Raw genomic sequence first — 15,775 nt, forward strand, 5'->3', positions numbered from 1 at the left:
ACTGCTCAATTGACAATTTCACACTGCCACATAGGGCTGCACGATATGGGCAAATAATCTAGGACTTATATTTTACCAATTGCGATTTGACTTGAGAAGTAGAGCAAAACTGTTGGAATCATGGAAATAGAATGTTTATTCTAATTCTATAGTTAGACTATAATAGTGTGCACTTTGAATAGTGTTTGAGATTACGGCAAATTAAAATGCCAGGGCGGTGTTATTGGGACAGGGTAAGAACCAAAGTGTTTATAAGTGTTTCCTAGGGGATCCTACAAGCTTTAAATACATTGCATGTTTTCTCTTAGCTACTTCATGTAGCTAACATATTCCTGCTTTGCATATTCCTCTTTGATTTGGAAGATACTGTTGCACAAACAACATGCTGATTTAGGTCTACACTGTCACTGGTATTATCAGGCCGTATTAGCTAGCTACATTTGCTCTTACTCAGTACATCTCACTAGCTAGCTATTAGTATTAGCGGCTAACATTTAATATCTCACAAGATTCAGGGCAACTTGCTAAGTGAAGACAAACTAGCTGTTTATTGATGTAAGAAACAAACTAATAGTGTCATTATAGAATGCTAGTGGATTTATATTAAGCTGCAAAGTGAAAACGACATTCTTGTCATCATCAGCATTGTTGTATGTGCTGCATTGACCATGCAGACTGAGCGCAAGTGTGTTGTGGTCGAGGAACATCAAATGCTCTCCTTGAGTGAAAGGGGGCATGGCCTTGTGTGCCTTGAATTCTAAATGAATCATGACCTGTCACCTGCAAAGTACCATCACACCACCACCGCTTCACGGTGGGAACCACACATGCAGAGATCATCCGTTCACCTACTCTGCGTCTCGCAAAGACAAGGCGGTTGGACCTAAATTCTCCAATTGGGACTCATCAGAGCAAAGGACAGATTTCCACCGGTCTAATGTCCATTACTTGTGTTTCTTGGCCCAAGAAAGTCTCTTCTTTTTGGTGTCCTTTAGTAGTTGTTTCTTTGCAGCAATTCATGAAAGCCTGATTCACGCAGTCTCCTCTGAACAGTTGATGTTGAGATGGGTCTGTTACTTGAACTCTGTGAAGCATTTATTTGGGCTGCAATTTCTGTGGCTGGTAACTCTAATGAACTTATCCTCTGCAGCAGTGGTAACTCTGGGGTCTTCCATTCCTGTGTCGGTCCTCATGAGAGCCAGTTTAATCATAGCGCTTGATGGTTTTTGCGACTGCACTTGAAGACACTTTCAAAGTTATTGAAATGTTATGTATTGTGTATTGACTGACCTTCATGTCTTAAAGTAATGATGGACTGTCGCTTCTCTTTGCGTATTTGAGCTGTTCTTGATGTAACATGAACTTGGTCTTTTACCAAATAGGGATATCTTCTGTATACCACCCCTACCTTGTCACAACACAACTGATTGGCTCAAACGCATTAAGAAGGAAATAAAATTCCACAAATTAACTTTTAACTAAGCACACCTGTTAATTGAAATGCATTCCAGGTGACTACCTCATGAAGCTGGTTGAGAGAATGCCTTGACAGCTTTGCACACACTTGGCAAAGGGTGGCTACTTTGATCCATCTCAAATATAAAATATATTTGTATTTGTTTTTAATAGTTTTTTGGTTACTACATGATTCCATATGTGTTATTTCATAGTGTTGATGTCTTCACTATTATTCTAGAATGTAGAAAAGAGTAAAAATAAATCAAAACCCTTGAATGAGTAGGTGTTTCTGGTACTGTACATTTGAGTAACTTGAGCTATTAGACAGGAGTGCCAGACAATACGTGATATCTAAGACGGGTAACTTGTATTGCCCTCCTCCATTTTTCTTTTCAGGGAGTAAGAATCCTCAAATTACTTTCAAACTGGTAGAAATCAGAACCGACCACCTTGGCAGAGTAAGAACAGCATAAAAAGTTCTCATGGTTTTGAACTGTATTGGTCTGTCTTCGTATTCTGCATGTCATCTTGTATGTTGCCTTCTGTTCCCTTTTTGTGGTCTTTTATGTGTTCCATATGTTTCTGTATGTCATTCAATGCCTTTCTGCCTATTCTTATGAGTCCTTGTTATCATTAGATTGTAAGCACCCAGGACAAGGAGTTGGTCCTGCCTTTTACCACCCTGTTCCCTGGGGTTGAGTACATCGCTCGCGCCGGCTGGACAAAAGACGGCAAATAGTGAGTTCAAAAGATTGGAATAAACACAACTAAGCAAAGCTATCTGTGCGGATTATATCTGTGATGTAAAGGTGTAATTGTTCCTGTCATTGAGTAAAGTCCTTGTAAATATGAAAACCTCACCAAGCCTTGTGGTTTCATCTCAGATATTTTTTTTATTTAGCCTTTATTTAACCAGGCGAGTCAGTTAAGAGCAAATGTATATTTACAATGACAGCCCGATCGTGTTACGTAGGTCAACACCACCTAAAGTTCTATTCCATCCCACACTCACCAGCAATCTGGACTAGTTCTCACACCATTGTGCTACCGGCTGGGCTGAAATGGCAAGTTAACCACTCCTGGTGGGTGACAGTTGTCTTGAGGTCTCCGCTAAGGCAAACGTCACCGCATCAAGAAACCAATCTCAATCTTAATGCGGGCTGGTTATCTTTTGAACAGCACTTATCTCTTCTCTCCAGAGGGGCATATCACAGAGCATGACCAAAAAGTTAGCCAGCTACAGTAACTATGATTTGATATTCATATACAGTGGGGCCCACTTAAAAAGATGAGACCTGTAATTTTCATCATAGGTATACTTCAACTATGACAGACAAAATGAGGAAAAAAAATCCAGAAAATCACATTTGTAGGATTTTTAATGAATTTATTTGCAAATTATGGTGGAAAATAAGTATTTGGTCAATAACAAAAGTTTCTCAATACTTTGCTAAATACCCTTTGTTGGCAATGACAGAGGTCAAACGTTTTCTGTAAGTCTTCATAAGGTTTTCACAAACTGTTGCTGGTATTTTGGCCCATTCCTCTAGAGCAGTGAGGTTTTGTGGCTGTTGCTGGTCAACACGGACTTTCAACTCCCTCCAAAGATTTTCTATGGGGTTGAGATTTGGAGACTGGCTAGGCCACTCCAGGTCCTTGAAATGCTTCTTACGAAGCCACTCCTTCGTTGCCCGGGCAGTGTGTTTGGGATCATTGTCATGTTGAAAGACCCAGCCACGTTTCATCTTCAATGCCCTTGCTGATGGAAGGAGGTTTTCACTCAATCTCCCGATACATGGCCCCATTCATTCTTTCCGTTACATGGATCAGTCGTCCTGGTCCCTTGGGAGAAAAACAGCCCAAAGAATGATGTTTCCATCCCCATGCTTTACAGTAGGTATGGTGTTCTTTGGATGCAACTCAGCATTCTTTGTCCTCCAAACACGATGAGTTGAGTTTTTACCAAAAAGTTATATTTTGGTTTCATCTGAACATATGACATTCTCCCAATCTTCTTCTGGATCATCCAAATGCTCTCTAGCCAACTTCAGACGGGCCTGGACATGTACTGGCTTAAGCAGGGGGACACGTCTGGCACTGCAGGATTTCAGTCCCTGGCGGCGTAGTGTGTTACTGATGGTAGGCTTTGTTACTTTGGTCCCAGCTCTCTGCAGGTCATTCACTACGGCCCCCCGTGTGGTTCTGGGATTTTTGCTCACCGTTCTTGTGACCATTTTGACCCCGCGGGGTGAGATCTTGCGTGGAGCCCCAGATCAAGGGAGATTATCAGTGGTCTTGTATGTCTTCCATTTCCTAATAATTGCTCCCACAGTTGATTTCTTCAAACCAAGCTGCTTACCTATTGCAGATTCAGTCACCCCAGCCTGGTGCAGGTCTACATTTTTTTTCTGGTGTCCTTTGACAGTTCTTTGGTCTTGGCCATAGTGGAGTTTGGGAGTCTGACTGTTTGAGGTTGTGGACAGGTGTCTTTTATACTGATAATAAGTTCAAACAGGTGCCATTAATACAGGTAACGAGTGGAGGACAGAGGAGCCTCTTAAAGAAGTTGTTACAGGTCTGTAAGAGCCAGAAATCTTGCTTGTTTGTAGGTGACCAAATACTTATTTTCCACCATAATTTGAAAATAAATTAATTAAAAAGCCTACAATGTGATTTTCTGGATTTTCTTTTCTCATTTTGTCTGTCATAGTTGAAGTGTACCTATGATGAAAATTACAGGCCTCTCTCATCTTTTTAAGTGGGAGAACTTGCACAATTGGTGGCTGACTAAATACTTTTTTGCCCCACTGTATACTGTAACAAATTATTTTTCATTTAATTAAAATAGTGTATATACCCTTTCAATTTCAAGGTTGTCTTTCTCTACATCAACTAGGAAATATGGAATTCATGAGGCTATTTAGCAACGTTAGCCAGCTAATTATTTGACCCTGACAACCCACTGCTCCTCTGTGCAGTGCATGGGCGGTACTGCTGGACAGGAGCCAACAGAGGCTCCAGTTGGTCCTGCTGCCCCCGGCCCTGTTCATCCCTGTAACCCAGGACCAGGCCCAACGGGAGGAGAGTGTGGAGGCTGTGCCAGAGGGGGTTCACCCCTTCATCATCTACGAGGAGATCACCGACATCTGGATCAACGTGAGTTAAAATAACTCTGGCTTCGGCTCTAATGCCTAGATTTTGACTTGAGATCTAAGCATGGAACTCAATATGTAATAGAAATCATCCTTACTGCTTGCAGTGCCCTGATTTGCACGAAGTTGTAGTTTCATGCCCTTGGTTGATATTGCTGTTATGTGTACTGTAGTTTTTATTGGTTAATTTGTAGTCACATGAATGTTAAGGTAAAATTCTCTTCTAATTATACATTTTGAAATGAAAAGATTTAGTCTTAACCTTTTGAAACCAGAAAATGCTCTTTCTTCTAGGACTCATGTTATGGCAAGGCCTTTTCTTTGTTTCAGGTCCATGACATATTTTATCCTTTCATTCAAACAAACGATGATGAGATCACCTTCCTCTGGGCGAACGAGTCCAAAACTGGCTTCTGCCATTTGTACAAAGTAACCACGCTGTTACAACAGGGCTGCTACCAGTGGACCAGAGACTACATGCAGACAGAGGGTAGCAGAATACACTGTTTATACTCTGATTTATGGATTAATGGTAAAGATGTGAATAGAGGTGCACCTTCCCAAATCTATTTCTGATAATATTTTTGGGAGGTCAACTCCATAGGAGGCTGCTGAGGGGAGGACGGCTGATGATAATCAATGGAATGGGTATCAAATGCATGGACACCACGTGTTTGGTTTGTTTGATACCATTCCATTTATTCCGTTCCAGCCATTACTATGAGCACATCCTCTGCAGTTAAGGTGCCTCAAGCCACCTGTGGTCAACTCATTTAGTCTACTGGTTGTTCCTTTCAGAGGACTTTAAGTGCCCGATCAAGGAAGAGGTGACGTTAACCAGTGGAGAGTGGGAGGTGTTGGCCAGACATGGCTCCAAGGTAAGCCCTAGACACACACCTCTTATCTAAAATGAATGCCTAAAGGGTTTTAGCATTTTAAGGCGGCGAGCATGGAAATCACCCCATTTATTTTGTGCCACAGCCCTTTGTCACCGCTCATCAGCTATCACAGTAGAAAGCAAAACATCCCAGTCATTGTCTCCCCTCCCTACCAACTCAGATCTGGGTGAACGAGGCTACCCAGCTGGTGTACTTCCAAGGCACGCGGGATACGCCCCTGGAGCATCACCTATACACTGTGAGCTACGACTCCCCGGGGGATATGGTCAGGCTGACCAAGCCAGGCTTCTCCCACAGCTGCTCTGTAAGCCAGGTAGGTACATTACCTTAGCGACAAGCTCTGTCATCTTCTTTTTTCCTTGAAATTAAGCTTGGAGGTTTTGGCATTTTAGCTTTTTGAAGATTTAGTTGACCTCACCTGTTCTTATGTTTCTGCAGAATTTTGACATGTTTGTCAGCCATTACAGTAATGTCAGCACACCTCCCTGTGTCCACATCTACAAGCTGATGGGCCCTGAGAGTGATCCACTGCACAAAGAGCCTGAGTTCTGGGCTAGCATGATGGAGGCCACAGGTAAGTAAGAAAGGGGGTCAGTTAGGGCTGGGAATTGCCAGGGACCTCACGGTACGATATTATAACGATACTTGGGTGCCGATACAATATGTATTGCGGTTCTCACGATTCTATATGTATTGCGATTCAATGCTGCAATTTTATTGCGATTTTAGTGCTGCAAACAAATTGCTTACTATATGTCTGCCTCAGAGAGACGAGAGGGCATGAGAAAATTAGTTTGATCAGTTATGGAAATGAAAGTGCTGAAAACATGTTGGCTCACTATTTAAAAATATGGAGTACAAGCTATTGGATGAAAAATACCAGAGTTTTGGCGTATGTGTGTGTATACATACATACAGACATGCATGCATACATACAGACATGCATATACACACACACACATTTTCTTTATTTTTACTATTTTCTGCATTGTAGAATAATAGTGAAGACATCAACTATGAAATAACACAAATGGAATCATGTAGTAACCAAAAAAGTGCTAAACAAATCTAAATATATTTTATATTTTGAGATTCTACAAAGTAGCCAACCTTTGCCTTGATGACAGCTTTGCACACTCTTGGCTTTCTCTCAACCAGCTTTGAGGTAGTCACCTGGAATGCTTGTTAAGTTTATTTGTTTGGCCTATCAGTAGTGTTGGTAACAGACCCAAGTCTGAACAGCTCAAGAACAGCTCAAATAATCAAAGAGAAACGACAGTCCTTCATTACTCTAAGACATGAAGGTCAGTCAATCTGGAAAATTTCAAGCACTTTGAAAGTTTCTTCAAGTGCAGTCACAAAAACCATCAAGCGCTATGTTGAAACTGGCTCTCATGAGGACTGTCGTGTCTTTACTATCATTAACTGAAGTTTTTATCAAAGATTCTCTGTAATTAGTTATTACGCGATTAGACTGATTAATCATGTAACTGTAATTACTAGGAAGTCGGGGCACCAAGGAAGAATATTCAGATTACAAAGTTATAATTTCCTAATATAACTTTTCAGATATTTTATCTGATTAATTAGTCTTCGAATTAATGAATTATTTATTTTACCTCACGTTAGTCTCATTCCAAACGTTGTAAATTGTTGGTTATCTGCACGAACCCAGTCTTCACTATGAGTCATCCATACATCATTTTTCTTAAATAATTTATTTATTACTAAGTAATTCACAGAAATGCATAAACAACCAAACAAACAAGGTAAATGTGGTTACATGAAATGATAGGCGAATGTGCCCTAGTGGGCTAAACCGGCAATGGCGGCTTGTTAGACAAAAGCGGAAGTGGGGGTCGACCTAAGAAGTCACTACAGAGTGATAATTATAACAATTGAAATGCTAATCCTTTACACATGAACGCTCACTCATTCGAGAACAATTGCAATCAATATATATATTTACGCTCAGTGTGTCGTCTTGATCGCTGGTGAAAAGTTTGTTTCTTTTGTAGAATTGTCCGTCTCTCTCCCTGTCTCTCTGTCGTGGTTATAGAGGTTAGTTCAGAGTGACATTCATTCATTATTATTATTATCCATTATAGAATGGATGTTTCGGCGGTTGTCGTTCTTCAAATTCAATGATACCGAATTCCTAGCTGCAGACTAGTAATTAATACCAAAGACTTGTTCTTATTCTGTCGGTATCGATAGTCTAAGAGTTTAACCACATGGTGTGGTTAAAAGATTCAGCAATGGTCTACAACCTTTGTCTCCCCTAATGGAGAAAAACATGGTCTGCAACCTTTAGCCATCTCGTAATTGAGGTAAGCTCGGTCTGCTGATCGAAAACCCGAGTGGGGGTTTTATTCGTAATGGCTTAAAAAGGGCTGTTCCAGGAGGCCTGACCCTAACTGGTTTTAACTGGATTTAGTTCAAATCAAAAGGTAATTGTATTTTTCTTCATTAAACAGTCCAAAATCATATTACACAATTATACAAACAGTATCATACTCACTCATTCATCTTATACAACAATTAGATGTAAACCTCATATCTGAGGCTATTATATAAACAGCGTTATGGTAATGTGGTCACACCTTCTCCCATGAGCTTCCCCAAGTTGTGACAAACGGACCAGTTCGTAGCTGGATTCTTCAGTCTTTTATACTTTCTCCGGAACATGAAATTTGTTCGTACCTCAAGTTCTGTGAGGTGGAAGGATTTCCTTTGTCCTCTATGAAAATGTACTCTCTGTACTGTGTGTCCATGAGGAGATCCTCAGGAATTTACGACGTCTCTCTGACCACAGCAACCTAGTTGAAGGAGGAAAGGGGGAGGCAGGGAGAGGGGGATGGGGCTTGCTATACCCAAAGAGGCCAACGTCATGACAGGACTGACACAGGAAAGGAAGACCCAGAGGATAAGTTCAGTGGAGTTACCAGCCTCAGTAATTGCAGCCCAAATAAATGCTTTACAGAGTTAAGTAGCAGACGCATCTGATTCATCAACTGTCCAGAGGAGACTGCGTGAATCAGGCCTTCATGGTTGAATTGCTGCAAAGAAACCACTACTAAAGGACACCAATAATAATAATAAGAAGAGACTTGCTTGGCCCAAGAAACACGAGCAATGGACATTAGACCGGTGGAAATATGTCCTTTGAGATTTTTGATTCCAACTACTGTGTCTTCGTGAGACGCAGAGTAGGTGAACAGCTGACAGAGCTCCAGAGTTCCTCTGTGGAGATGGGATAATCTTCCAGAAGGACAACCATCTCTGCAGCACCCTACCAATACCTTTATGGTAGAGTGGCTAGACTGAAGCCACCTGGCACCATCCCTATGGTGACGCATGGTGGTGGCTAGGTCTGTGGCGGTCACAAAATTTAGTCAACCGATTGTCAAGCAAATAAGCATGGTGGTGGCAGCATCATGCTGTGGGGATGTTCGTCAGCAGCAGGGACTGGGAGACTAGTCAAGATTGAGGGAATGATGAGCGGAGCAAATACAGAGATTCTTGATGAAAACCTGCTCCACAGTGCTCGGGACCTCAGACTGGGGCGAAGGTTCACCTTCCAACAGGACAATGACCCTGCAGCACATGGCCAAGACAACACAAAAGTGGCTTCAGGGACATGTCTCTGAATGTTCTTGAGTGGCCTAGCCAGAGCCTGGACTTGAACCCGATCTAACATCTCTGGAGAGACCTGAAAATAGCTGTGCAGCAGTGCTCCCCATCCAACCTGACAGAGATGGAGAGGATCTGCAGAGAAGAATGGGCGAAACTCCCCAAATACAGGTGGGCCAAGCTTGTAGCGTCATACCCAAGAAGACTCGATGCTGTAATCGCTGCCAAAGGTGCTTCGACAAAGCATTTAGTAAAGGGTCTGAATGCTTATGTAAATGTGATATTTTTTTTAAAATATATTTTTTGAATACATTTGCAAAAATGTCTATAAACCTGTTTTTGCTTTGCTTTGTCATTATGGGGTATTGTGTGTAGATTGATGAGGGGGGAAAAAAATGGAATCCATTTTAGAATAAGGCTAACCTTTTAGGGCTAGGCTTCCAGCTAGCGGGACAACTTCCAGTGAAACTGGAGTGCGTGCAATTCAAATTAATAATCATAAATATTATGGATATTTAGGTACATACGTGTCATATCGGTTGAAAGATTAAATTCTTGTTAATCTAACTGCACTGTCCGATTTACAGTAGCTATTACAGCAAAACATGTCATGCAATTGTTTGAGGGCGGCGCCCCACATCAAAATATTTTCAAACTGGCACAGGTTTCATAAATTCACAAATAGCGATTTAAATATTCACTTACTTTTTGAAAATCTTCGTCTGATACATCATCCAATGGGTCCCATCTATAACATGTAGTGTCGTTTTGTTCGGTAAAATCCTTCTTTATATCCCAAAAAGTCAGTTTTTAGTGGGCGCCATCGATTTGAGTAGTCCACCCATTCAACTTGCAGAGAAAGGAATCCGAAAATCTACCCCTAAACTTTGTTTCAACAAGTCAAAATACGTTTCTATTTACTCCTCAGATACCCTAAAATGTAATCAAACTTGAATATTTCTTATGGAAAGAAGTATGTTCAATAGGAAGCTAATTTTAGCAGGTGCGTAATGTCTTCATGGCTTGCGCAAACATTAATTTCCAAGACTGTCCTTCCAATAAAACTGTTATTTCTTATTCGTTTTTTAAGTTACAAGCCGGAAACCTTGAACATAGCTTCCACAGGGTGTCAGCAGTCTAATTTTTAGTGTGACCTTATACTTGCCATTGTAAGAGGATGGTCTCTCTCTCAAAACATTTCTGGTTGGTTTTTCTTTGGATTTTCTCCTACCATATCTTTTGTGTTTTACATTCTCTGACATTATTTTAACATTTCTACAAACTTCAAAGTGATTTCTTTCCAATGGTACCAATTATATGCATATCCTGGCTTCAGGGTCTGAGCAACAGACCGTTTACATTGGGCATGTCATTCAGGCAGAAATTGAGCGAAAAGGGGCTAAGAAGACTCGATGCTATAATCGCTGCCAAAGGTCCTTTCACAAAGTACTTAGTAAAGGGTCTGAATTCTTATGTAAATGTGTTATTTCTGGGGTTTTATTTATTTATTTTTATTACATTTGCAAAAATGTCAACCTGCTTGTGTGTAGATTGAGAGGGAGGGGGGGTATTTTATCCATTTTAGAATAAGGCTAAGTTAACAATGTGGAAAAGGTCAAGGGGTCTGAATATTTTCTGTGTGTGAAAGTATCGATTTTATAATATCGTCCAAAATAATATTGTAATATCTAAGTATCCCACTCATCACTAGGGTCAATGCATTGAAATCTTCTGTTGGCTTTTCACCTCTGACTACAAAACATGAACACATCAATGAACTGTGTTACCATAAGCACGCTGTCGGCATCACACTTAACTCACATGTTGAGACTACAGAATGGCCCTGCAAATTCAATGTTGCTTATTTATAGTTGAATGAGTCACTTTCCCAGGGCAGTCACATCAATAGAATCTGCCCTTGCAATAATAACTCCCCCAATGGAATGAACATCTATAGTATCTACAGTTGACCTCGATAGTGATATGCATTTGACTTCATATTGGTGTTAATGTTATTTCTCAGGGCGCCCAGGAGATTACATCCCACCAGAGATCTTTACTTTCCCAGGGAATTCAGGGTTCCACCTCTACGGCATGTTGTACAAACCACACAACTTGGTACCTGGCAGGAAGCACCCTACAATCCTCTTTGTGTATGGAGGCCCCCAGGTTTGTTCAATAAAAATATTTGTATTCTGTAATATAGTCTTGTTTGTGACAGTTTGGATTTCAAGGCTAGTTATATCGTATGTTTTTAATGTTGAGGGGGGGGGGGGTTTGTGTGCTCCAGGTGCAGTTAGTAAATAACACATACAAAGGAGTGAAGTACCTGAGACTGAATACGCTAGCGTCACTAGGCTACGCCGTCGTGGTCATTGACGGGAGAGGCTCCTGTCAGAGAGGCCTCAAGTTCGAGGGAGCTCTGAAAAACAAAATGGTAAACAGTAACACGACTTCACATCTCTACTAACCATACACCAGTGTTGTAGGTGTCAGTCTTTCACCTAGGTTCACCTGTGGTTCTCAGGGCCAGGTGGAGATCGAGGACCAGGTGGAGGGGCTGCAGTATGTGGCTGAAAACTACACTTTTGTGGACCTGAGTCGCGTGGCCATCCACGGCTGGTCTTACGGCGGCTTCCTCTCCCTCATGGGCCTCGTCCACAGGCCCAACGTCTTCAAGGTGAGAGGAAAGTTCGAAGTCGCGCTGATTATTCTTTGGACTATGTCACAACTTCACCTCACATGCATTCTGTGTAAGAAATTAATTGTGACGGCAGGCTGTGTAGTTCTATGGCTTTGAACCATGAAGGGGTAGTAATGTGGCCCAGCCCTGGTTTAAATCAACAAGCTCAAAATATTGACTCTAAAACTGAATTTAACGCTCCAAAATCTTGACTGGTTGTACTGTACATATGGTTACTGTTCACTCAATCAGTTAAAATTAAGTCATTTTAGCATTAATTTAAAAGCCTGGTTGATTTGAGGTGTCCTTGTATGGTCTAGGTGGCCATAGCGGGTGCCCCTGTGACGTTGTGGATGGCCTATGACACCGGTTACACGGAGCGCTACATGGACCTACCTGAGAACAACCAGCAGGGATACGAAGCCGGTTCTGTCGCCTTGCACGTAGACAAGCTGCCCAGCGAGTGAGTCATCACCATTCATTACTGTTTACTGTCAACCTCAGGGTGCTTCACAGGCAATACATAAAGGCAGCATTAAAGAGACTCCAAAGTGCGGCTGTCCTGCAACACTTTTCATCACTTGTTTTTGATATGGTCCTGATGGGACAGACTTGCTTGGAATCTATGTCTCAATTAGCCTGATCCCAGCTCTGTTTGTGCTGTATAGGCAACTCTTATGACAATGACCATAGGAGTTGGCTATACATAACGAACAGATCTGGGACCAGGATAAGTTCTGATGCGAGGGGAAATTAAAATGTGTTTTTTTAAAAAGCTTTTCTAGGGATAATCTTTTAGATTTTGTTTTCCTACCCAGGCCTAACCGGTTACTTATATTACATGGATTCCTTGACGAGAATGTGCACTTTTTCCACACCAACTTCCTGGTGTCTCAACTGATCCGTGCGGGGAAGCCGTATCAGCTACAGGTAGGAGGGCAGTGGGTTTAGTTGTGTACATGTGCCCCATCTTACACAGACCGACAACACAGTGTTCATTCAACTTCATTGTATAAAATGGCGCGCAATGATGAGAGAATTGAATATGTGGAGTGGAACCCTTTCCCAGGCTTTAGTTGACACGTTGTTGAAAACAAACACGCATTCGCTACAAAGAAGAAAAGTGTGGGACTCATTTATTTTTCAAGGCCTCTTTTCAGAGCACATTAAAATAAACATTTTATAAATGAGGAAGACAGGTGCTTCCTTTCCGGGGGCTTTCTCTTTCCTCCATCTGTTCCTTTGTCTCCATCTCTTCAGATCTACCCCAATGAGAGACACAGCATCCGCTGCCCAGAGTCTGGAGAGCACTATGAGATTATGCTGCTGCACTTCCTCCAGCAGTACCTCTGAGGGCTGCAGTTGAATGAACAGAACCACTGCCCAATGTTACCATGCCCCTTCACATATACCACAGGAGGCTAGTGAGTGGAGGACTGGTCATAATAGCTGGAATGGAGTGAATGGATTGGTATCAAACATGTCTGATGTATTTTAAACCATTCCATTTATTCCGTTCCATCCATTACTATGAGCTGGTCCTCCCCAATTAAGGTGCCACCTGTGATAAACACACTGTGCCCCATCTGCGATTTGCATCCGATCCCTCACACCACTCTTAAAAACCAAGATTTTTTATAACAGCCTGGAGAAGCCCTCCCATGCTACCAACCCCTTCCCACGCCGAGAGCAGAGGGTCGTCACCTGTCAGTTTTTAACTGGACAATGACTGCAAAGAAGGAGAGAAGTAGAAAATATAGAGCAAACATGAGCATTTTGAGAAAAAGAGCTCGTTAGCATCATGGAGTGATTTTCTGTTTTTATTTGGGATATTTGTTCCACACCCTGTTAGCAAGGGGGACCAGTATGAAAGTATATGGACTACTTTTGATCGCTCTGGATAAGAGCATCTGCAAATGACTAAAATGTAAATGATTTTTTTGTTCATACTTTGGACTGTGCTGTTGTAAGTCATGGTGGATTACAGTGTTGTGTGGTGAGCCAAATGGTGTGGCCGCTGAGGACGGAAACCACACACTACCTGCAACTGGTATTTTAAGTGTGTATTAAAATAAAGTATTTTTAGGAATTCTTCTTTTATAACCAGTGTCTAAATGTAGTAAGTCATTAAGACTACTATCTCCAATGCCATTTCACTCTAGTGATCAAGTCTTTGCTGAGCTTGTCGCCTCAGACGCAGGCTTCTTTAGCTTTTGATAACTTTTACTGACTTTCATCTCAATCGCAATGTTAAATGTATCAATAGTGTCACATGTACAATGCATTCGGAAAGTATTCAGACCCCTTCACATTTTTTACGTTACAGCCTTATTCTAAAATGTATTATTTTATTTTTTTCCCTCATCAGTCAACACACAATACAATAATGACAAAGGTAAAAAAAAACTATTTTTTTTACATTTTTGCTAATTTATTTAAAATAAACAGCAGTTACCTTATTTACATTACTGTTCAGACCCTTTGCTATGAGACTCGAAATTGAGCTCAGGTGCATCATGTTTCCATTGATCATCCTTGAGATGGTTCTACAACTTGATTGGAGTCCACTTGTGGTAAATTCAATTGATGGGACATGATTTGGAAAGGCACACACCTGTCTTTATAAGGTTCCACAGTTGACAGTGCATGTCAGAGCAAAAGCCAAGCCATGATGTCGAAGGAATTGTCCGTAGAGCTATAAGACAGGATTGTGTCAAGGCCAAGCTCTGGGGAATGGTAAAAAAAACATTTCTGCAGCATTGAAAGTCCCCAAGAACACAGTGGCCTCCATCGTTTTTAAAGCTGGCCACCTGGCCAAACTGAGCAATCGGGGGCGAAGGGCCTTGGTCAGGTAGGTGACCAATAACCCAATGGTCACTGACAGAGCTCCTCTGTGGAGATGGTAGAACCTTCCAGAAGGACAACCATCTCTGCAGCACTCCAACAATGAGGCCTTAATGGTAGTGGCCAGACAGAAGCCAGTCCTCAGTAATAGGCACATGACAGCCCGCTTGGAGTTTGCCAAAAGGCACCTAAAGGACTCTCAAACCATCAGAAACAAGATTCTCTGGTCTGATGAAACAAAGATTGAACTCTTTGGCCTGAATGCCAAGTGTCACATCTGGAGGAAACCTGGCACCATCCCTACGGTGCAGCATGGTGGTGGCAGCATCATGCTGTGGGGATGTTTTTCAGCAGCAGGGACTGGGAGACTAGTCGGGATCGAGGGAAACATGAATGGAGAAATCCTTTATGAAAACCTGCTCCAGAGCGCTCAGGAAATCAGACAAGTGCGAATATTCACCTTCCAACAGGAGAACGACCCTAGGCACACAGCCAAGACAGTGCAGGAGTGGCTTTGGGACAAGTCTGAGTGGCCCGGACTTAAACCGATCAAACATCTCTGGAGAGACCTGAAAATAGCTGTGAAGCGACGCTCCCCATTCAACCTGACAGAGCTTGAAAGGATCTGCAGAGAATGGGAGAAACTGCCCAAATACAGGTGTGCCAAGCTTGTAGCGTCATACCCAAGAAGACTTGATGCTGTGATCGCTGCCAAAGTTGCTTCAACAAAGTACTGAATAAAGGGTCTGAATAGTGACAGTACCAGTCAATCGTTCAAGGATTTAAAAATGTATTTTTTTACTATTTTCTGCATTAGAGAATATTAGTGAAGTTATCAAAACTATGAAATAACACATGGAATCATGTAGTAACCTAAAGTGTTAAAAAAAAAAATCTAAATATATTTGATATTCTTCAAAGGAGCCACCCTTTGCCTTGATGACAGCTTTGGACACACACTTGGTATTTGCTCAACCAGCTTCATGAGGTAGTCACCTGGAATGCTTTTTCAACAGTCTTGAAGGGGTTCCCACATATGCTGAGCACTTGTTGGCTGCTTTTCCTTCATTCTGCAGTCCAACTCATCCCAAACCATCTCAATTAGA

General features: G+C 41.8%; 1 protein-coding gene across 4 annotated transcripts in view; it reads left to right on the forward strand.

The window, feature by feature from the left end:
* LOC110496031 (dipeptidyl-peptidase 9) overlaps positions 1-13,914 on the forward strand; it is a 31,324-nt gene extending 17,410 nt beyond the window's left edge. For all 4 annotated transcript variants that reach the window (XM_021571701.2, XM_021571787.2, XM_021571867.2 and 1 more), the window contains exons 9-21: positions 1,855-1,916; positions 2,096-2,196; positions 4,437-4,614; positions 4,941-5,100; positions 5,409-5,488; positions 5,670-5,822; positions 5,948-6,083; positions 11,166-11,311; positions 11,433-11,579; positions 11,670-11,822; positions 12,146-12,288; positions 12,644-12,755; positions 13,086-13,914. In XM_021571701.2, coding sequence (XP_021427376.2) covers positions 1,855-1,916; positions 2,096-2,196; positions 4,437-4,614; positions 4,941-5,100; positions 5,409-5,488; positions 5,670-5,822; positions 5,948-6,083; positions 11,166-11,311; positions 11,433-11,579; positions 11,670-11,822; positions 12,146-12,288; positions 12,644-12,755; positions 13,086-13,178 — 1,664 coding nt within the window. In that variant the 3' untranslated portion in view covers positions 13,179-13,914. The remainder of the gene's footprint in view (positions 1-1,854; positions 1,917-2,095; positions 2,197-4,436; positions 4,615-4,940; positions 5,101-5,408; positions 5,489-5,669; positions 5,823-5,947; positions 6,084-11,165; positions 11,312-11,432; positions 11,580-11,669; positions 11,823-12,145; positions 12,289-12,643; positions 12,756-13,085) is intronic.
* Positions 13,915-15,775: the final 1,861 nt, after the last annotated feature.

The sequence above is a fragment of the Oncorhynchus mykiss genome, chromosome 1 (assembly GCF_013265735.2).
Source record: "Oncorhynchus mykiss isolate Arlee chromosome 1, USDA_OmykA_1.1, whole genome shotgun sequence".
NCBI classification, from domain to species: Eukaryota; Metazoa; Chordata; class Actinopteri; order Salmoniformes; family Salmonidae; genus Oncorhynchus; species Oncorhynchus mykiss.